The sequence below is a fragment of the Barbus barbus genome (assembly GCF_936440315.1).
Source record: "Barbus barbus genome assembly, chromosome: 44".
Classification (NCBI taxonomy): domain Eukaryota; kingdom Metazoa; phylum Chordata; class Actinopteri; order Cypriniformes; family Cyprinidae; genus Barbus; species Barbus barbus.
Window position 1 is genome coordinate 16609769 of NC_136722.1, and position 23614 is coordinate 16633382.

A 23614-nucleotide genomic window follows, 5' to 3' on the forward strand; every position below is an offset into this window, starting at 1 on the left:
AGCACACAAAATTTCTAAAGACAAAAAAATCACAAAATATCCGCAAGAGGGCAGCATGGAATTAATTAGAAAGCTCTGCGATACGTTCAATAAGAATATTTAGACTTCGCATCGCTGTAAATTACAATATTCAAAACCTGCCAATAAATAGTGTTCTTCACTAAAAATGCCTTTAATTGATTTATTTAAACATAAAAAGGTTAATCTCACACTACCACTAGCTGCATGCAAATAAAAAGGGCGTCAGTGAGTGACAGACCAAGCGCGCTGCTCCGCCCACTTTTTTCCACCAATCAGCGGCGAGGCCGCGTGCGCAGATTCAAACCTGTTTCCGGAAAAAGGCTGGGCGCGAGATTCGGCGGGATGGACAAAAAAATGAAACAGAATGAGTGGAAAAACACACACACTGTGAACACAGTACTGAGTGACAGTACAGAGGGGTGTGTGCGCGTTCAAGGCGTGCGAGACTAACAGAGTTATATTAGTGGATGTTTCATTTTGAGATCGCATTGGAAGTAACTTATTGCTTTTTTACTTTTATTACTTAATAACAAGCATTTTGGAAGGACATAATCAACATTTTGTTTTTTCGGTGTCATATTTATTTCATGATTGCTCTCGGGGATGTGACTTTACGGATCTGAAGCTGACAGTAACATGTGTGGATAAATGTCAGCTGTGTGTCTTGATTTCAAGAAGAATTGCAACATTGGATGTTTTAAAGGCATTTCCCTTTGAAAAGAACTGGACTTAACACCGTTGTCATGGCCAATATGAAGTCTCGCAGGTGAGATGATGGATCTTATTCAGTGCCTTGTAAACTTAATCAAAATTAATTTAAATAAGCATAATAATTATGTTATGGATTGTGTGTAAATGTACAGATCTTATGTTGATGCGCAACTTACAAAACATCGGGAGATCGTATAAGTTTGTTTATATCTGGAGTTTCCAAGATGAGATATTACCATTTGTGTCGCAACAGAAATCGCTATGGTAACAGTAAAGCTCAAAACTAATAATACTTTAATATTTAATCTAAAATGTTAATAAATGATGATATCTAATATGATATGACAGTCCGATCCCTGTGGCGCATCACATGTTGCACCTGCTGATCTACAAGGTTGATCGTGATCCAAAGACTGACTCGAGCGTTTTAAAAACATATATTTTTTAATTGCTATATCTACAATCATGTTTCCTCATGCCAAATGTCATTTATCAAACAGTTTCAGATGTTTAAGTTTAGTTTATTGTGTTAGCCTGAATGCTAGCGGTTATCCTAGCTGTCCCCTATCGAACAGTACAGCTGGAGTGAACTAGCATGCTAACTGGCTATTTTATCATATCTGAAGTAAAATTGGTCCGAAAGTTAATTAATAAAAAATAATAATAATAATAAAAAAAGTTTTAAATTCATCTACATGTGAGAGTGATCACTAAACAGAAATAAGAGATTATAAGTGTAAGTATATGGTATAGCGTCCTGCTGCCTTTATAATAACTACATTATTAGACCATCAACATTTATGTGTAACATAGGATATTAACGCAGATCGTGAATATTTAATCAGTTGTATCTTACTCTTTGTATAAATTTACACATGTTTGTTATACATTTACACTCAAATAAATATCTAGGTATAAAGCCTATAATAGAACCTGATTAGGAGGAATTAAGGAGGCAAAGCATTTTCTATATAATATAATCACTAGAAATGTATATATTATTAATAATAAGTTAAAAATTTATCAAACCGATTTGCATATTTAGAGGTAAACAAGAAATATTCGACTATATATTAATGTGTATTAGAGTTGTAATAAAGGAGTAAGTATATTCATCTTGTTCGTAATGCTGGGCATTTATTCACATCTAGTCAGATTTTCCAAATTATGATGTTTATAAAGGAAAGTGACTTACAGCTTAGTTGTTGTACCTAAAAATGATGTTATTTATGGATGAATGGAGATTTTAATGTGTGTGTGTGTGGCCCTGGTATTATTCACTATAGTAATACCTGAAAATTTTGACCTTATGGTGACATTTTTTTCAGTCCCCATTAAGAAAGGCTCTTATAAATCATACTAAATAAAAAATGCTTTTGGTAAAAATGCTAAGTTTTCTGTGGGAATTATGTTTAGGGGTAGGCTTAGTCTTAGTACAGTATAAAAATAATTATGTCTATGGAAAGACCCTGTAAAGCATGGAAACCCAACATGTTTGTGTGTGTGCGCTCGTTCTTGTCCTCTCTTTGTTGCTATTAAATTGGGGGTTGGTAAATTTATGTGTCACATATTGATGGAAGATATCTGAATGTAATTCCAAAAGGGAGACCAGCTGCAAACCTTAATCTGACTAGGATTGTAGTTTGTCCAGATCCTGTTTGCGCGCTTTCCCTGGCCGGCCATTACTTTGGCCTGCCTCCTGACTGAATGATGCAAGCAAATAACCTCTGAAGCAAAACAGGCTTGTTCATCACCTCACCCCTTCCTTGAGGGTGGAGATCATACTAAAGCATGTTTCTTAAATGAAACACTTCATTCATCGGGTGGCTTGTAATACTAAGAGCCAATGTTTCAATGATAAACATGCAGACTGGCAGCAAGAAGGATTTTGGACTTCCATATTTGTACCGCTTTAGTCAAAGTTGGACTTGGGCCTAAAAATACACCTAAACACATTTGCTCATAACTTTAGACTTTGCAGCAAGGCATTCTGGTAGAATGTGCTGTTGCATATTTCTTTAATGACTGGACTTCCTTCCATGCTCTTTTAGAAAATCTTTCAGTTCTGCAGCAAATAAGGCTTGAGCTTGGTTTATGTTTTTAGTCCTATTAGCATCGGATAAATGGTTTTTCCATTAAGTTTGTGCTCCGGTATCCCAGGGAGACTTAACTACCCAGTGCATGGTGTTGATTAAATACTGTCTACCTCACTACGTTGGTGAAATGTTACCAGGCAACAAGGCATTCCTATAGACTGAAGTCTTGGGAAAAGTGATTGTCACTTTGACATGACTTGAATGTGTGTTTTGTGTGTGTTTTTGGAAAAAATTATATTCAAAAAAATTAAAATGCAAACTAATGCACTGGAATAATTTGAATAATGCTTAAATTCACTTTTGTAGCTTCCATTGCCAGCTTGCAGAGTAATTACACTCAGGCATGTCCTGTTTAACAAGGCTGCTTTTCTAAACTGTTTGCATCTTGTATCTACAGATGAGTAATCATGCTTGTCTGCTCAACGGTTTGTGTCAGACAGGCAGTTTGACGTGACGTACCCATATGTATGACCTATACTTGGAATTCGTTCTCTGTATTTAACCCATCCAAAGTGCACACACACAGCAGTGAACATACACACACCATGAACACACACCCGGAGCAGTGGGCAACCATTTATGCTGCGGCGCCCGGGGAGCAGTTGGGGGTTCGGTGCCTTGCTCAAGGGCACCTAAGTCGTGGTATTGAGGGTGGAGAGACACTCCCCCCACCTACAATCCCTGCCAGACCTGCGACTCGAACCTGCGACCTTTCGGTTATGAGACCGACTCTCTAACCATTAGGCCACAACTTCCCTTAATGGCTTCTGTGAGACAATGTTTGTCCAATTAGACCAAACAGAAAACTGTGTTTGACTCTTCCTTTTCTGTATTCTGTTTTTGTGTTTTATGGCTGCAGTGAAGATGAGGATGATGAACGTCATTCTACGGACCCTGACAACAGAGAGCCCAAGAATTCCAAAAAGACCCTGTGCAAAATTAAATGGTCCCGGGATGAGGTATTATATGGATGCATTTCTATTTTAATTCTAATTCTTTCACATATAATAGTAATATTTATATATGAAGAAATTAATAGTTCTATTCAGATGCATTAAATAGCTCAAAAGTGACAGTTAATACTTGAGGTAGTTAGTTAGTTATTTTGTTACAAAATATTACTATTTTAAGTAAATGTTGTTCTTTTGAACTTTCCTTTTATCAAAGAATCCTGAATAAAAAATGTATCATGGTTTCCACAAAAATATTACTGTATTTTTGATCAAATAAATGCAGCCTTTGTCGAGCATTAAGGACTTCTTTCAAAAACATTGAAAAAGTCTTACGGACTGCAAACTTTTGAACGGCAATCTATGATATGTTAAGTTTCAAATGGGATAATACTTGGAAACGCTTTAAGTTTCTGTGATGAAACAGGAAAGGGTGGGGAACTGCAAAGTGCTGTTAGTTCTGCTCTCACAGTCTGCTAGTTGTGTCTGAGGTTGAAAATCTCATGATATCTCTTTCATGCGCAGGATGAGAAGCTAAAGAAGCTTGTTGAGCAACACGGAACGGATGTTTGGAAATCAATCGCCAATTATTTCCCAGTAAGTAACTTGCTGAATCAAATGCTTAATCATTACTTTAAAAGCTTTTTTAAAATGTGGCTGGAATATTTTAGTGCAGCTGTGAAGTTTTTTTTTTATTATAATTTCACTTACATATTAATCTTTCTAGAGGAGCCAGTTTTCAAAAGTTTATATTAAAGGATATAAAATTAAATGAAATGTTACTATACTGTATCATACTATACTATTATACTATAAAGCATCATATTAAAGTGCACCTATTATGGGCTATGAAAGGTTTTGGCTTTGGGAGTTCCCGACAACAGGTTGACATACATGAAAGGGCCAAAAACACTTTCATTGTCTTATAATATGCATTTATTTTTACCTTACTTGCTCAATGACTCCCAAACGATTCGCTCAACGATTCATTTTTCCAAACCCCCCCTTTGCGTGACGCTAATCTGCGGTGATTGGTCCGATTGGTCTAATTTCCATTTCATCATGGCTGTAATGCCTGATAAAGCAGCGTTTGTGAGCGCAGTGCTGCTTTGTGTACAGCGGTACCGGGGAAACAGCTAGTTTACTGATCCAGAAGCGGCACCTAGTGGCAAAGAATGAATTTGCATTTTCATTCAGACCAACACAAAAAGACCAACAAGTGGAGGGCAATATGCTAATGTTTCATGTTGATATCAACATGAAACGGCTTGGGATTCGTTTTAAAAATGACTCATTTCAATGATTCAGAGTCGACTCTTTCTTTTGAGAGACAATAACTTCATACACGGTGCACTTTCAAATTTAAAACTTTGCAGGATGTTTTCATTCACTTAGAGCGGTATTGCACACTGCCTGAAAGGTAATTTTCAAAAATCCATAATAGGGGCACTTTAAGTTCTATCTTTAGGCTGAAAAATACTGTTGCAAAGGAAAGACTAGATAGAATTTCAGCAGAACTATTGTTAAATGTATGTTGTATTATTAGTGACAGGCCTGTGTGTTAGTTAAGATGTTATAATAGGTGAATGTGTATTAGCTGCAGGTGTTCATGTGGGATTTTGTTGCACTTTGACAGACAAGGACAGATGGCCAATGTCAGCACCGTTGGCAAAAGGTGCTCAACCCAGAGCTAGTGAAAGGACCCTGGACAAAAGAGGAAGATCAGAGGGTAAGACGAGCCGGGTGTTCTGTGTCCTCATAGGAAGACAGAGATCGATGAATAAATTGAGTGTGGTGTGATGATCTCATATCCTGATTCTGAGTTTTAGAGTGCAAAAGTCATTGTCCTCCTCTTCTACCACCAAAAGAACTGAAAGCTTTTGTTGCAGTATCCTACAACACACTGTTTAGGAGTTGCATGACAAGATTCCAGAAGAACTGACACTGTTCTAAACACAAAAGCTTCGTTCAGACTGTCAGCCCAAATCCGATTTTGTGCATATCCGGATGGAATCTGATTTGAATAACTGTCTGTCCACACAGCATATCCCATTTGTGCGTCCATAAACGCTCGTTTTTACTGAATGTGAATTGGTTTCTATGGTAATGCCGTTGCGTTGTTATGCGGATTTCATGTAGTTCGTTGCCATTTAGACCATCTAAATATAATCGGATTTCAATCGGATTTGCACAAAAATCAAATTTGGGCTGACAGTCTGAACGAGGCTAAAAAGTCACTTTCTGCACTATTCGGCTTATATAAATAGATATAACTATTTATTTTATGATTCTTATGCTCACCAAAAAGCATTTAGCATCCATTACTCCAGTCTTCAGTGTCACTTATGTTCTGATCATGTTTTACATCTCAACAGGTGATTGAGCTGGTTCACAAGTATGGGCCCAAACGTTGGTCAGTGATTGCCAAGCACTTACAGGGCCGCATAGGCAAACAGTGCCGAGAGCGATGGCACAACCACCTCAACCCAGAAGTGAAGAAATCCTCCTGGACCCAGGAAGAGGATCATATTATCTATGAAGCGCATAAACGTCTGGGCAACCGCTGGGCTGAGATCTCAAAGCTGCTTCCTGGACGGTAAAAAGCTCTATTTTAACTCAAAACCAATGCAGAATATAGAAGAATACCTGTGTGTGTGTGTGTGTGTGTGTGTGTGTGTGTGTGTGTGTGTGTAGGCCAGAGAATGACCTTTACCTTATTGGACTCTTATAGGACCGATAACTCCATTAAGAATCATTGGAACTCCACCATGCGCAGGAAGGTGGAACATGAGGGTTACTTGCAGGAGAGCAGCAAGAGCTACAGCAGTGACCCTGGCCAGAAGAAACGCCCCAAATCCAGTCCATCTGTGGAATATCAACATGACCAGAATCAAATGATCATGAGTGGCCAATCACAGGTGATAATTTTAGCTTTTGATGTGTGCGTGTGTTTTTTTGTTAATTTATTTAGACAAAATAGTATATAATTTTAATAGCACTTATTAATCTAGCAATCATTTTTAACTTAATCTGTATTTATGCTTAATATAATACATACATACTAGATGTGACGTATTTAACATACAAGCTTTCATATTGTTTTTGATTGGCAGCCACCCAGATATCCGTATGGTTCACAAAGTGGCCAGTGTATGGAAAACATTAGTGTTGAGATGTCTAGCTTTATGTCGGTAAGTCCCATGGTGCAGTTCTCACGGCATGCTTCAATCTCCTCTGTATCTCTGAACTTCCTGCTTTCTGAAGTCTGTTTGTCTTCTCTATTAATTAAAAAAAAAATCAATCTCATATGTTTGTGTATAATTGTGTAATCTGCATGTGTGTGGTGTGATGTTAAACTGCTCCTTATATGAATTTCACCAATGCAGTTTTACGAATTTGTATGGATTATAAAATAGCTTTTGGAGCATATTGGCATTATTGTAATGTAATATCAAAGTCCTAAAAAGCATCTGAATCCTGAGTGGTTTTGCTTGGTGAAATTCAGGACCTCATAAAAATCTCGTGAAATTGTCAGTAAAGTTTGTGTCTTGGTCTCTCTTTCCGCCTCTTCCCCCTGGTTCTTCTTCCTCACAGCCATTCCATGACGACCCAGACAAAGAGAAAAGAATTAAGGAGCTAGAGCTGTTGCTAATGTCAGCTGAGAGTGAAGTCAGAAGACAGTCGGGCCCTCGTGTAAGAAACACTGTGTGTGCGCGTAGAATAGTGCGCTTTAGGTCCCATCGGCCTCCTTCATTCCCATCTTACTCCCCCATACCCTCATGCTGCTTAGTAAATCCTACCCGCCTTCACTGCCTCCCTGCCTCACACCCAGCTTTGGTTTGATTAACTAAAACTACAGCTAGTGACCGCTTTCAGGCATGAAAGCATGTTTTTATTTAAATATTTTTATTTTATTTTTGGCATTTATTTATTAATTGTAATATATTCATCATTTTATTATCTGAGAATTATATTCACGATACATACTGTATTCTTTTCTGCATATTATAATTGATCTTATTATAAATAATATTATTCACCTTGGAGAGTAGCATGTATTGAATTATTATATATTAGCATTTTATAAATATGTTCTAAATACATTTTTTAGGTTAGGTGAAAATTAATGGATTTAAATAATTATTTACCGTTTCCTTGTCAGTTGTCAGCAAGAATGCAGTGTACCATTACCACAAAGAATAGATTGCTTTTATTTATTTTTTTCAGTTAATATCATAAATGCTTATGGTCACAAAGTAATATGAAATTCACATATTATAAGTGAAGTTGTGTAGGTTTATTGGCTCAGATGTGTCTTACTCAGATGTGTCTAACTCTCCCTTCCACATCACTGCAGTTTTATCTTTGTTTTTTTTAATAATCATAATTTCTTCTCACTGACCTCAATGGTTTGGTTCCATACAGAATCCAGAGAGCTACTCCAGTTGGTCGGACAGCCTTCCCGATGATACGGTCACCACTGCAGAGAGTGTGGAGGACAGAGGGGGCGAGCTGTGTCGTTTAGAGGAGGGCCAGCCTGCTGCGATGCCTCTGCCTGTCTCTCCCAGCAAGTTCCTGGCTGCTGAGGCCAGTGCTGTGCTGTCCACTCTAGAGACCATCCCAGAGTTTGCAGAGACCATGGAGCTTATTGACTCTGTAAGCAGAGAATTGGTACTATCCATATTATATTATAGATAATATACTATCCATATTATATTATATTATCTATAATATAAATAATGTATTATCTTTATATAATACAGAATAGATAGTATGAAGACCATTTGCATCTCGCTCAAAAATGACCAAAGAGTTTCGATAATTTTCCTGTTTAAAGCTGGACTCTTCTGTAGTTACATCATGTTCTAAGACCGATGGAAAATGAAAAGTTGCGATTTTCTAGGCCGATATTGCAAGGAACTATACTTCCATTCCGGCGCAATAATCAAGGAACTTTGCTGATGTACCATGGGTGCAGCAGGCGCAATGATATTACACAGCGCCTGAAAGTAGTCCCCAGCTAGGTAACTAGTTATGATAAAGCTGGGGACTACTTTCAGGCTTTTTTCCACCTAATGAAAAGTAAGGTAAATGTTTTGATGCTTCAGGATCCTTTGGCCTGGAGTGATGTGACTGGCTTTGATCTCACTGAGGGAGGCCCCTCTCCGAAGGCTGCTAACCCCACTGATGTTTGTATGACCCTGGAGAGTTGCACAGAAAGCCTGGCCTATCCAATAAATGCTCCCACTGACCCAGCAATGAGCAGGCAGTGTGTCGCATTGGACCAGGGCAAGTCTGTGCCTCTCTCTAACACCTGCATGAACAGATTCAGCTCTCCACCACCATCCATCATGAGAAAGAAGAGGAGAGAGAGGGGAGATCAGTCACCTGCCGATGAAAGGAGCTGTGCTTACATAGACAACAGTGGGAACTCACCAAAAAACACCCCTGTCAAAGGCCTGCCATTTTCACCCTCTCAGGTATGGCTACATTTATAACACAAAACACCTCTTAGACCACAGAATTGTGTGGATTCATTCAAAACTTTTTTTTCCCATTTAGTTCTTCAATGTGTCTGGTGGTGAGCCCTTGAGCCTCGACAATCCTGCTCTTACATCTACTCCAGTGTGTGGACAGAAATGCCTCCTCAACACACCCCATCAGAGAGAGACCACACCAAAACACCAGAAGGAGAACACAGGGTCAGGCATTATTCTTTACCTCTGCTGTTTGAGAAAATTGAGCTGACGATCTCAGAATCAATAAATGACTTATACTATTTTTGTCTTCACAGTTTTAGGACCCCAAAACTCCATAAGAATATTATAGTCCATACTCCAAGAACACCTACTCCTTTCAAAAATGCCCTGGCTGCCCAGGAGAAGATGCATGGCCCGTTAAGAATGGTGGTAAGTTCAAATGGAAAAACCCTTGATGCTGTGTCACTATTAAGAGGCCTACAGCAATATATGTATGTACAGCAGGTAAAATAAGTATTGAACACATCACCATTTTTCTCAGTAAATATATTTCTAAAAGTGCTGTTGACATGAAAGTTTCGCCAGATGTCGGTAGCATATAAACACATACATACGTACAGTACATACAAAGAAAACAAATATGTTCAGAAATTAAGTTGTGTGTAATAAAATGAATAATACAGTGAAAAGTATTAAACACATGAAAAAAGGGAGGTGCAAAAAGGTATAGAAAGCCAATCAGTAATTAGAAAGCAATCCTGCCCCTTGTCAGTGGAAATTAATATTAGCTAGTTCAGTCCCAACACCTACCAGGATGATGAAGATGAAACAAGGGTGGACATTTCAGCAAGACAATAATCCCAAACACACAGCCAAGCAAACTCTCGATTGGTTTCAGAGAAAGAAAATAAAGCTGCTAGAATGGCCCAGCCAATCACCTGACTTGAATCCAATAGAAAATGTATGGAAAGATCAGAATTCATAGACGAGGCCCACAGAACCTTCAATATTTGAAGACTGTTTGTGTAGAAGAATGAGCCAAAATCACACCTGAGCAATGCATGCAACTAGTTTTTCCATACTGGAGGCATCTTGAAGCTGTCATTACCAACAAAGGCTTTTGTATGAAGTGTTAAATAAATTTCAGTAAGCGTGTTCAATACTTTTTCCCTGTGTCATTCCATGTAATTTCACATAACTTATTTTCTGAACTGATTTGTTTAATTTTTTGTTTAATTTTGTATGTATGGATTACTTGGGTTGTTACCGACATCTGGTGAAAATTTCAGGTCAACAGCACCTTTAGAAATATATTTACTGAGAAAAAAAAGTGACGTGTTCAATACTAATTTTACCCGCTGTATATATATTGTAAAACAGCCTGCGCTGTTCTCGGACCATCCATGCAGTCACAAAAATTGGGCTGCACACGGACGGTGTGCGGACTCTTCTGATGACGAAAAGTCGCGGAACGTGGACAACTGCAGTACACTTTGGTCTGAAGGCCACCTCACATACAGCTCACAAAATCAGGATTGTGCGGTGTGTATGCTATTGTGCTGCAATTGCCCTATTGTAGAAACAAAAATGCGCTGCATGATCAAACATTTAGGTGAGAAAATTATGTATTTTTGAAAAGTGTCTAAAAAATACCCCCTTCCACCCCTCAAATTAAAAAAATCCTGATCTGAGCACCCTTAAAATATATATAGAGAACAAAGAACTTAGTCCCAAAGTCAGAACAAAACTTAACAGTCCCAAAAACAGCCTTAATTTTCTTTGAATTTTGAGGCTAAATATTGACTTGACAGGTTACATAAGATTCACCTATAAAAGGCTATTTTATCTGGTGCCTGGTACTTCACTTGTTAATTTTCCTTTTGATATATTATGTTGGTGTGTTCAGCCCCAACCACTGGCACTTCTTGAGGAGGACATCAGAGAGGTTTTGAAAGAGGAAACCGGGGCTGACATCTTCACACAAGTGCAGAGCCAACCTCAGTTCAGATCTTATGAGGTACTGGCCACTTTCTTACATATTTGTTCTCGCAATCATGCAATTAGGTTTAGTTTAAAAGCTTTTATCTAATGTTAACTCTTAAATTGAACGCTAGTTTTTATTTTTAAACTCTGTCATTTGGGGTTCACAGCAGATGGAAGCTCCTGCAAGGAAAGTGAGAAAGTCTTTGATATTGGACAGCTGGGAAAAAGACTGTTTAAATGTACAGCTGTTTCCCCAACAGCAGATAAACAACAATGGAGCGGTAAGACCATTATCCTACTTTACAAACTTATGATGCATTATTATTGTTTTAAATTTTTTGAGTTTGCAATGCTTTTGTTTCTCCTCTTCACACACCATCTTCACCCCTCTTTTAGTCTCACAGTAACGACCTACTGACCCGATCTATGCTCATGATGCCATTGACAGAGAGAGAGGAGAACTGTTGCTCTCCTGGATCGCTGAAGGAATCTTTTTCAATAGTCCGTTCCCTTAGCCCACAGGACAAGAGAGAAAACATAACCCAAAGGAGCCCACCATACCAAATACCCGCTCCGGTAATTCACTCATTTTTTCTGTTAGCATCAAAGGAAAGAAGGAAAGAATCTGATGTGACATTAATTTATTAATATCCATTGTGCTTGCAGAAACGCATAATTGACTATTGTTAACAGAGCTTAAATTTTGAATTTTTATAACTGAATGTTTCATTATAAACATTTACTATTATAGTATTTGTTTATATTTTTAAATGAGCTTTTGCTTTATTTTTGAGCAATTTAATACTTCAGCTTATTTTATTTCAGTTAGCTACAAAGGAAACAAGTTTTTAAATTACAGTTTTAATCTAATATTAATATTTTCCCCCCAGCTCAATTTCAAGTAACGAAACCTGTTTTTCACAGTTTTAGTTACCAATAAAAACACTTGGTCAAACTCAAATATCTATTTTCATAACCAACAGGCCAACAGCGAGTGGGAGGCGGTGGTTTTTGGGAAAACGGAGGATCAACTGATCATGACTGAGCAGGCCAGGCGTTACTTAAACACCAACCCTACCACCTGCATTTCCAGAGCTCTCGTCCTTTAAACGTCACTACTGCACTACAGCAACCCTCCTCTTTTCCTCTATCACACCGACATTTAACCTCTCAGACAATCTGATGTAGGAAACAGAAACACTTACTATGATGTTTGCTAAACACCTACTGACTATAACAATGTACCGCTTAAGATAAAAAAAACTTGGAAATGTAGTTATACTAAATAGTCAAAATACAAATAGCAATAGATTTGCAGAATTCAGCTAATGGTTTTTAACATAGCTATTTTTATCCATTTTTAGCTGTAGACAGTGTACTGATTCTTAAGGGCTGCTTTTTTAAGAAGGAAAAAAAATCATATAAATGACATTTTCAGATAGTTTTAAGCTCTTTTTAGAGGATTTTAGAGACTGGTGTTAAGGATTGGGTAGCACTAGCAGTGTTGCACTACTGTGGTTGTTTGTTAGGGTGAGGAGCAGAGACAGTGTTGAGGAGTAACTGGATAGCACTTGCAACGTAATCGTTTCCGCTCCAAACGTAACAAAGGTTCCACCCCGATTATTTTATTTTATTTTTTTAAGAATAGGACACTCACTGAATGTATTGTATGTAAGTTAACGTCTACTGGAAGGTACCTCGAACATTTTGTTTTTTTTTTGCTCTAAAGTGAAGGTTGTTAAAATGATTTGTACTTGGAGAGGCGTAAAATCGCTGACTTGCATGTTTGCAACTGAAGTCTAAATCCAGCATCTTCGCTGCTTATGAAAATGTTCTCAGTTTAGCCAAAATCATGTTTGGTACTGATATTAATGCACATGTTGCATTATAAATAACACTTTCCGAGAACAGATATGTAGGTGAGATTTGTTCGTTTAGAGCTGTAGGTTCTATTTATTAAATTTTTACTAATTTATTTATTTCAAAGATATAAAGAAAATCTAATTATATTGCTTTTCTGTTAAAGATTTGACTACCTTCCATTACATAATTCTGATTTCAATAACACTGCCACTAATTTCTTGGCCTGTACAGTAAGTTTAACATCCTTTTAAAGGTTCCGTCCTCTTTACACCAATTGGTTGATCGTAAAAGTATCAGCAAGCAGCATTCAGCCTCCAAAATATGGGGAAATTGCACTTTTTTTAAATATTGTATTAATGTTGGTTTGTCATTAATATCTATTGTTTTATGCCCTCTGTAGTGTTTACATTTTGTTGTATGTGGGGATTTTTATTGGTGGCTGAATGTATTTAAACATATCATTAACACTGACATGTCAGGACGTCATCCGAAAGGGAAAATGGTGTAAACGTAGTTTCTCTCTCCCACTTTCTTGCTCTGGAACAAATGTTTGTAAGGATTTGCTCGCTGCTACTGAGAGTTACAGCGGGAATGGACAAAAGCACAATCGGTTTAAGGAAGTGTAGGACAATTGCTTTGCTCTCATATGAGGTGAAATGTTGAATTAAATGTCTTGTTTTATTTTTTAACATGAGAAGAACCCATGTAAAATAGTTTCAGGTTATTCACAATGATAAGTTAGTCTGCGCAAAAGAAAAACCCTGATGTTGAAGGATTCGGCAGTATTAGTGTTGCATATTGGGTTTATCACATTTGTCTTATTCAAATTGAGGACATTTTTTTGTAAAAAGTTTACTTTTGCTAATTGTTACCCAGATATCGGAATGCAAAAACACCATCTGTATTCAAAGAAACACTACACATTGTGTCCCTCACCGTATCTGTGTTACTGAGATTCATTTATTTTGGCTCATGTAACATTGTAGATAACTGTTTAAAATGTCTTTGTTTATCTTTATTTTACTGTCAAAATGTTTGTTTTGTTTGTTGGTTTTTCCTTTTTTCTGTAGACTTGAGGGAAGCAAGAATATGTAGCAAACTGACATGCATGAAAACAAGCAGCACACTTCAACTGACATACTCATTTCTCATACAATGTTACATATTTGACATTATTTTCCGCTGAACAATTATAACCTGCTTCTTTGATATTACAACCAACTCGCCAATAGCCATGTTGTCATTCACATACCTAAAAATAAAAAATGTGCTCTACAAAATGTGCCACTTGTGTATTTTTCTTTAGAGGTTGGGGGTTATTCTCTGAAACTGATTCAAACAGTATTTGACTTTTTGACTGACAGCTCTTCCATCCTTCCTAGGACCTAATTTTTGGCTAATAATCACCTTATCGCTCATGTCACACTGCGAAAGACCTCACTGAGTCCTGTTCTCTTCTGAAAGCCAGGTGTTTACAGCATTAATGGAAGTTGAGGTCTCTTGAGTTGACGGTTGTCCGATGTCGCCGAAGGGGGGGGTGCTGCAATCTCTGCCCTTGGGGTCTGTGGACTCACACCCTCCCTGAACAACACAGCTCTCCACAGGTCAGCTGCTCTCTCTAAAGAGGCCCACTCGCCCATGAAATAATGTCTTTTGGCTCTATTGTTCTGCATGTCTGTTGGTTTTGCAGGCCCATTCACTCAATTTCCCCTGAATAGAGGGGCGCAAGGCCCCACTGACATGCCTTCTGCTGCTGACGGCCATTACAAGCATATAACACATGTGCTCTTATATGTTTCTTTCAAATTTAGAGAACACTTTGCTATTGTATTTTTCAGATGGTCAATGCAGGCTTGAGAGATGTCAAAGACCCATTGGGGATAAATTGGTTGGCTGGTTTGTGCTTTTGTACAGTGCACTGAGTGCTCGATGGCTACTGAAGCCATTTTGGCTCAACGCAAAACACACCTGTTGTATTCTTTGACAGTAATATGTAAATTTAGAAAGAACTTTAATCTTTAGGTTGGAATCTAAGCCTTGGCCTTGGCCTTGATTGATGTGATTATTGGGTAATGAGTAGAAAACAAATACTCAGCATTTACTGGCTGGCTTATAAAATTACTGTAATAGTTATGCGTGTGCTATTTGTGATGGCTAAACACTGGTCTAAAATATTTATTGTAAATTCATATTTATATTTTATTAACTTATATCGGGAATAATGACCTTTAAAAATATGTGTCCAGTAGGAACAAAAAGTGAAAAAGTCATGGAAATTCAATAGCTAACTGTACCTCTTATTGTGATGGGTATTTTTCATAAATACCAGAGTCAATGTGAATTTTCAGTCTTTATTAATGAGTATGTAATACATATATAAATAATGACAAGAAAACAATGAGGGTGAGTAAATGATCAAAGAAATTTGGGCAATAGGTCCATCAAACGTAAGTAAATATCATTACTGACTGATATGACAAAGTATTCTCTGAAAAACTGTAGGACACACCACCTTGAATGAATATTGCTCACTCTTTAAATTTTCCTAAAATTTAACTGTAAAAATTATCTTATATAATCTCACGAGTGGGAATAGCACTATGCACACTTTGCATGTGTGTGTTTAGAGGTGTCCCAGTGCAGCATGTGGTACTGAGCCATCCCATGAAGCCCCTCCCTTGGGTCTGTGTGCACATTGCCTGCCATTGTGTGCAGTAGACAGCAGATGGTAGGCTATCGCAGCAGTGACAGACCCAGTCATCTGGCAGGCACCCACATTTCAGGCGGGAAACCCAGGCGTATGCCACTGCCAAAGGTGCCTATTAATATAGGTCAGTCTTTCCACTGGTTATGACTGGCTGACTGCTGAGAGTTTGGACTCTGAGCTGGCCAGGCACATAGCTATACTGAAGAAGCTTGAGCTATAAATAAGCTCATTTAGATGGGTGATTTTTGAGTTTCAAGAGCAAAAGGGGCCCTGCCACCAAACTCAAACAGAGGCCTATAGTGTGCTGCGCTTCATATACAGTGTAAGTATGAATGATTCTGCTGCACACACAGTTTAAAATGGAATCCTGTTTCTGTCACAAAATAAAAAGATTTAAAAAAAGGTTATTGTGACATTTTATTTTACAATTCTGACTTTATTTCTCACAATTCCCTTCTTATATCTCATTATTTTGAGTTAACGTGTTGAAATTTATTCTTTCTCAGAATTGCAAGTTTATGACACATTTCTTGCAATGCAAAATTTATACCTTGCAATTTCGAGTTTTATCTCGTAGTTCTGTTTTTTTCTTCTTCTCAGAATTGAGTTTATACCTGACAATTCTGACTTTTTTCTTTAAATGCTTTAAATTGACTTTTTTCTTGAGTTTTTATCTCTTCTGTGGACAAAAGGATCTGTCTATATTACAGCATGCATATTTCCTTCAAGAAGTGGTTTGGTACATTCAATTTCATATTAGTGCACAAAATCACATATGTTCACAAAATGCAAAAAAGTAAGAATTGCGAGATAGAAACAAACAAGATATTAACAATACTGAGAATTTGGAATTACAGGATAAATCAAAATTATGAGATATAACAACGCAATTGTGAGAAATAAAGTCAGAATTGTGTTATAAACTCACAATTTTGAGAATGTGAGAATTGTGAGATGTTAACTCAAAACTGTGAGATCTAAACTTGGAATCGTGAGATAAAAAGTCTCAAAGAATTGTGAGATTTTTTTTTTATATACTGGGGCGCAGACCCTGCACTGCAAATGAAACAAGATGCAACACAAAAAACTGGTCTAAGACGAGTCCCTGGTGAGGAGGCACCTGGTGAATGGGATGGTGGTTGACACTGTTCTTTGGGTGGGGCAGAATTAAGTCTTTAATCCAGGCTAACAGCTGTCCTCCCTCAGGTGACCTGCAGGCCACATATGCTGCAAGATGAACACTGTACAGACTGACTGACTGACTGTATGCATGCTTTTTTGTGTTGCAATTTTGAAGGTTCTGAAGTGCAGTAGCACATCAATATGACATCAACAGTCACTGCATCAGTGGATTAGGGTTAATAAGGTTTTGTAAGAGACCTGCATAAGGGTCCAGGAGAAAGCTGAAGTCATTGTGACCAGTAAGCCAAGCGTAGCAGATGGCCAAGGCATCTTATTAAGCTAAAAAGTGAGAGAAGTCAGTTACTGAGGCTGATTCAAAGGAAACAGTATAACAAAAAGTTAATCTTATAATATATGGCGTGCATGATGAGCACTTCACTTCAAACTAAAGTACAGGGATTGGATTTGGCGGTTGTTCTAGAAAAGCAGCCAGACTGGTCCATGGGAAGGTAATTATTGTTGTTACATGGTTATTGTGGTTGACAAGTTTGACATGTTTATTGATCAGACTTTTTCTGTGCCACTGAACAGCAACAAGGGAAGAAAAAAAGGTGTTTTTTTTTGTTCTTAAATGTTATATCTTAATAGTTTATTAGAATTGCATTATTGAAGCTATTATATATAAAAACTGTAAAGAAAAAAACATTTAGTTGAACAGATTATTTTAAATCTAAATGTATATTATCTTTATGGTATTCAGAATAAATTTATATATAATATTTAGAATTTAGTTTTTTATCATAGTGTTTGGAACATGACTGACTTAAACAAATATTAAAATGTTATTAATATGAACAAATTAAAAATACATATTCTCAAAAATATAAATCATATATTATCATGACCAGGACCGTGTGACGTCAAGTGCAATTGTATTTATGCAAATGCAAAATGTCTGCCTTAATTAAAATATTTAAATATTTAGTTCAAGACTTTGTTTGCGCCCCTTAGACTTTGTTTTAAAAATATATATTATGACATAACTACAATCTGACAGTATTGATGCAAATATTACTGAGCAATGAACTGATTATTTTGAGCTGTGCATTTATTAAGATATAGCGTGGTAAAGTTTTTTTTCTTCTTCTAGTGTTACAATTGCCCTGTTACAACTTGTAACATTATGACTACTTAATTAAATATTAAATATTATGATTCCGTCTAAATGCTAAATGAATATAGTGCTGTTACCTTTGGCACATACATACTCCTTATACCAAAAGATGACATGTAGTCTTTGAATTCTGAAGGAAAATACTTGCCTCCAGTCTCCCCTAATATACTGTAGTATCACGGTGTTGATAATTAGTTAAGAATGCGCATAGCCAATCTAAAACAGCTACTGTACTATTTCTCCTATGCCTTCTGTAAAGGAAGAGTCATTCATTCAGCCTCAAAAGCCCCATTGGTGGCTCTCTGGCAGTGGCTATTCCTTCGGTGCTTGGACAAGATCCTCTGGAGCAAGCTGGGAGAGCTGTGTGCCTGGGCCTCACGTCTGAGTGCCAGGAAAGCGCCCTCCTCTCTAACGTCCCCCCCAGGGGACTTGTAGTCTGCCTCTGCTGGGGAACACAAAGAGGAAACAACAAGCACAAAGGCCCTGTTTATTCCCGATGACCCAGATTCCAGCGCTTTGACGAGGGCAGACAAGCGACAGGCTGTTCAGCACTCGTCCAGGACCATCACTAATCAAAGGACCACAGCGAGGTTTAATCTGCCACACCTTGACCGCTCAAAACAGAGTCTCCACAAGCCCCTCGAACCCAGAGAGTCACCACATAGGAATTCACACTGGTGAAAAGTGTGAAATTGCACTGGCGGTGTTGTTTCATTGGTTGAGAAATGGCATGAAAAGGCTTTCTATTGAATGAAGAACTGTATATAAACATGTTTCCTGCTCACTACCATTTAAAAGTTTGGAATAATTAAGATTTTTAAATGTTTTTGGGAAAAGTCTCTTATAAAGCTGCATTTATTTGATTAAAAATATAGTAAAAACAGTAACTTACAGTAAAACAGTAAAGCATTCTTAAAAGAACTGTTTTCTGTTATAATGTATATTATGTTTTAATATGTCTTAATTATTTTTAAGATAAAAAAAGTAGTCCTGTAAGGCAAAGCTGGCTAAGCCATTACTCCAGTCTTCAGTGTCACATGATCCTTTAGAAATCATTATAATATGCTTATTTGAAACATTTCTTATTATGATCGATGTTGAAAACAGTTTTTGCTGCTAAATATCTTTGTTTATATATACACACACACACACACACACACACATATATATATATATATGCATATGAATATATGCTTACAAATAAATGCTGTTCTTTTAAATTTTGAAAAAATGTATCATTTATAATATTTATTTTAAATGTAATATTTAGTAGCACAACTGTTTGTAATATTGATAACAGATTAACTATTATTAATAATTCAGCACCAATAATTGATAATAATTGTACACCAATTCAGCAATAATTTTTTTATGACACTGAGATATGGCTGCAGAAAATACAGCTTTGCCATCGCAGGAATGCATTTAATTTTAAATTAAAATAGAAAACTGGTCTTTTACATGGTAATAATATTTCATTATACTATTTTTAAACTGCATTTTCATCAAATAAATGCAGCCTTGGTGTGAATAAGACACTTTTTTCAACAAAACATAAAAAAAATCTGAATTATTCCAAACTTTTGACTGGCAGGTTATATAAAATTCATACCAGCCATCAGGGAGGGTTCATTGTGTAAGAATTGATCAGACCTGGTGATCTATCTCTGTTCTCTGTGCATTGTTAGCTGATGAGCAATGAGCGACCTGTTTAGGGAGTATGATGCTGGGAGGGGGAGCAGCTGCCCGTGTGTCGGTGGGGGTCGACGGGCGTAAAGATCTGTAATTTGCATGACTCATTATGTATGATGGAAAACTCAACCCATGCCCTCCCCCAGGATCACTATAGTCCCGGCCTGGTTTGAACTAAGCTGTCGTAAGCCTCAGCCATGAACTCGTCCTTCTAGAAATATACACAAAAGCTAAATCACAAAGACAATCAGATTATTTTCATGCTGTCCTAAAATGCTCCACTTTGTATACAAATGTGCTGCAGAAGGAATATAGTGTATGAAATGTTGATTAAGTGTCACTGTCTGAGCTTATATATGACCCTGGACCACAAAACCAGTCGTAAGTAGCACGGGTATAGGCTATATGTAGCAATAGCCAACAAGACATTGTGTGGGTCAAAATTATTGATTTTTCCAAAAATCATTAGGATATTAAGTAAAGATCAAGTTCCATGAAGATATTTTGTAAATTTGCTACCGTAAATATATCAAAACTTAATTTTTGATTAGTAATATGCATTGCTGAGAACTTAATTTGGACAACTTTAAAGGCAATTTTCTTGATATTTAAATTTTTTTGCACTTTTGATTTCAGATTTTCAAATAGTTGTATCTCAGCAAATATTGTCCTATCCTAACAAACCATACATCAATAGAAAGCTTATTTATTCAGCTTTCAGAAGATGTATAAGTAAAAAAATGACCCTTATGAGTATGACTGGTTGTGGTCACACACGTTTGTCATGACTCAACTCGTACTCGTCGCTGTGTGTTACCACCGTCTAGTGGACAGATTATGAATTACATATGTGATAGCTCAGAAATAAATGAATATTTAATTGTAAAAATTACTTTATAATTAAAAAACAAACAAACTTCAAACTGTCCATACATTTGTGCTGTTGCATTCAGCATGTTTGTGAGATACACAAGGCCTATATTTTGAGTACAGAGTACTTAATAGATAGATGCAGTATATAACATCAACTGGTAGTTTTGAGCCTAGTTACAACATTTGTATCTTCTTAATCTCACATAGTGTATCAGTAAACACCCTGCATTCTCAGCACAGCACTGCTAATTGATTTTGGCATAAAGTGTGCCCTATATTTCTGTCCATTGGCGTGGGGTATTGTATTGTGATTGTTTGATTAATGATGCTTAACAAACCTGACAGCAGTCAACAGATGGGCACTTCCCCTCCCAAAGCCCCCAGCTGATCTGGGATGGTGTTGGTGGTCAAACACCATCCATCAACTCAAGAACTGGTTATTAATTTGTTTAGAAAGAGCCACCAACTCTGCAGACGCATCAATATTTTGAACATATGGTGTCTTGTTTCTCACTCAGTGGATGGGTGAGAGTATTTAAGGTCATTTAATTCACATTAAATTACTACATCAATATAGTAACATACTTGACTATAAGACATCAAGAGAATGACAAATCCAAACATAAATGCCTGGGGGGGGGGACAAATAATGTAAAACTGGCTAGAAATGAACAAATGCAATAAATAAGAGACCAAAAGCATCATATGAATATATATATTATTTATTTTGCACATTTATTTATAAATACATCCATTTTATTTCTTAAAATAATAAAACTTAAAAAAGCTAATTATTTACACATAAAGGTAGCTAATGGTAGATGGTATAGTATAGCATATTCTTTCTTTTTTTTTTATTGTATTCAAGCAAAATTATTCTTATTATTGTATTACAGCTCATATATTATGTAAAGTATGTTTTACATTTCTGGTATTCTTTTTGAGTAAAATATTACCTATAATCTATGTTCTTCACAAAAACTTAACCAAGAACAGACAACATATCAGATGATTTGAATTTATTGTGAAATCACTAATATGAATAACAGGTGGCAATATTAAATCAAACATTCATGTAGAAAACAGAGTGCCAATTATTTTCAGTCCAGCACTGCATCTATATTATTTATAAACACTGTAAGTCTGAAAACCAGAGTGAAACCACATATTGTATAGAATCAAACCAGCACCAAAGCACTGAAAGTTATGGCTGTATATGACACATGACAGGTCAACATCATGTATACATACATATATATATACATATATATATATATATATATATATATATATATATGAAGACCACACTGCTGTAGATTTTATCGTTTTCCTTGCTTCATTTTGCCTTTGGGACCCTTTCCCTTTCCACCAGCCTTTCCTTTTCCTTTACCAGACATCTTTCCCCGCCGTCCCTTCTTTCCAAAGTCTTTCTTATTCTTTTGCCTCGATTCCATATCCTCTTCCCTCATTTGCTTATTCACAGCTTTGGTGATGTCAAGTCGTGGCTTCTTACTGTCCATCACTTTCAGTAAATCCAGCTGTTTTTGTTTCTCACTACTAAAGTCACCAATAAGAGGCTGGAACTTTCTCTTTTTCCCAGTATTTTTAGGCGTTTTCTCCTTGGGCAGGTTATCCTGGAATTTACCAACAGAGGCCGTGGATCTCTTGGCGATATTGACAGCTTGTGCCAGCTCTGCTTTGGACTGCTGAGGGGTGGGTGCGAGTCCCATGCCAGGCACTTTGATCTTATGAGCTCTGGCGATGTTCTTGAGTCTGTTAAACTCATTCCTGGCCACTCGCTCCTTCTTAGCTTTATTCCTTTTTGCAAACTGGTCCTCGTTGGGATTTGCATTCTCTGGGACCTCTATCAACCATTCCTTGGTGTCATCTTTGGCACGTTTGTATCCCCATCGCCTCTTCCATTCCTTATGGACTTCATCCCAGACCAAGTTGGTCTTCTTTTTCTTCTGAATGCCTTTCAGCTTGGCGAACTGTTCCCATTTTGTAGGAGGCTTTGGTTTTGGAGCAGGCTTTTCCCTGGGTAACAGAGTGGTTGGATCTGGTAGCTTGGCGACGATGACTTCTTCAACTCTTTCTGTTGGAAGTTTCCATATCTCATTGATGAGGAGTTGAGTGTTATCTCTCGCCAATGAGCGGAGAAAGTCTTCCCGTTTGCTGTCTTTAAATTCCCGAGCATCTATTCGGTTCTTATCAAACGCAAGCAAATTACCCGGGTCAAATTCAAGGTCTAACTCTTTGCTTACTATAATACCTTTTAGCTTTTCAGCCTCGTCTCTTTCGGCTTTAGCGAGCACGTCTTCGATGCTGCACGAAGCCATTTTGGTTCTAATGTCACAACGTGGTTTCCCCACACGTGCTACTGAAAGCGGAAGTACTTTACTTCAAAATAAAAGACCTGCCAACTTACTTAGAAAAGGAAAAAAAGACGAAAATATTTAACCAAATAAAATTATAATACGTTTTAAGTATAAAGTTTTAGAAAAACAATAATATCTAGTATCTATGTATTATTATGACAAAATAAAGTAGTCTACTAAAACGTCGGAGGTAGGAAGGAGTACCGCCACAGTTGCGGGATGTCCCATCGGCTCTGTGGCGCAATGGATAGCGCATTGGACTTCTAGATTGATGAGTGAGGTCATTCAAAGGTTGTGGGTTCGAGTCCCACCAGAGTCGAAGCTTTTGTTTTGAGAAATGATAAAAATGGCCATATGTCAGAAGTTACATTGAGTGTTTGGAGATACGATTCAACCAAACAGGATGTGTGAATCTTAAAGATGTATGAACATATATGTTTTAAAGCGTTACATTCGACACTTAAGATCAAATATTAAATATATAGTAATATTTAGCACTTCTATGTGAATATGTTAGGATTATTTGACGTTTTTTGAAGAACAAATATACATAGAGGTAGTAGA

The 23614-nt window shown here is 37.1% G+C and overlaps 2 protein-coding genes across 3 annotated transcripts; one reads left to right on the top strand and one right to left on the bottom strand.

Moving 5' to 3' along the window:
• The first annotated feature begins 350 nt into the window (after nt 1-350).
• On the top strand, nt 351-14388 carry mybl1 (v-myb avian myeloblastosis viral oncogene homolog-like 1). Of its 2 annotated transcripts, XM_079406786.1 has the most exons (16): nt 361-787; nt 3688-3787; nt 4304-4375; nt 5415-5507; nt 6154-6374; nt 6510-6696; nt 6892-6969; nt 7373-7471; nt 8204-8434; nt 8887-9258; nt 9341-9480; nt 9573-9687; nt 11165-11275; nt 11409-11522; nt 11638-11817; nt 12225-14380. In XM_079406786.1, exons 1-16 carry the CDS (start codon nt 765-767, stop codon nt 12348-12350), a joined length of 2262 nt encoding a protein of 753 aa, XP_079262912.1. In that variant the 5' UTR covers nt 361-764; the 3' UTR covers nt 12351-14380. The 2 variants fall into 2 exon arrangements, with proteins under 2 accessions (XP_079262913.1, XP_079262912.1); XM_079406787.1 differs by lacking the exon at nt 7373-7471 and having other exon boundaries at nt 351-787; nt 12225-14388.
• Nucleotides 14389-21533: 7145 nt separating this feature from the next.
• On the bottom strand, nt 21534-23022 carry LOC306863454 (ribosome biogenesis regulatory protein homolog). The gene has a single exon (XM_079406796.1). The coding sequence runs from the start codon at nt 23009-23011 to the stop codon at nt 21992-21994; it is 1020 nt and encodes a 339-aa protein (XP_079262922.1). The 5' UTR covers nt 23012-23022; the 3' UTR covers nt 21534-21991.
• Between the last annotated feature and the right edge of the window lie 592 nt (nt 23023-23614).

Bases quoted from the DNA above. Each gene is read 5' to 3' on its own strand.
- mybl1 (XM_079406786.1), top strand. From the start codon at position 765: ATGGCCAATATGAAGTCTCGCAG. The intron at 4,376-5,414 runs GTAAGTAACTTG...GCACTTTGACAG, and splicing joins CAATCGCCAATTATTTCCCA to ACAAGGACAGATGGCCAATG. The intron at 6,375-6,509 runs GTAAAAAGCTCT...GGACTCTTATAG, and splicing joins TCAAAGCTGCTTCCTGGACG to GACCGATAACTCCATTAAGA.
- LOC306863454 (XM_079406796.1), bottom strand. From the start codon at position 23,011: ATGGCTTCGTGCAGCATCGAAGACGTGCTCGCTAAAGCCGAAAGAGAC.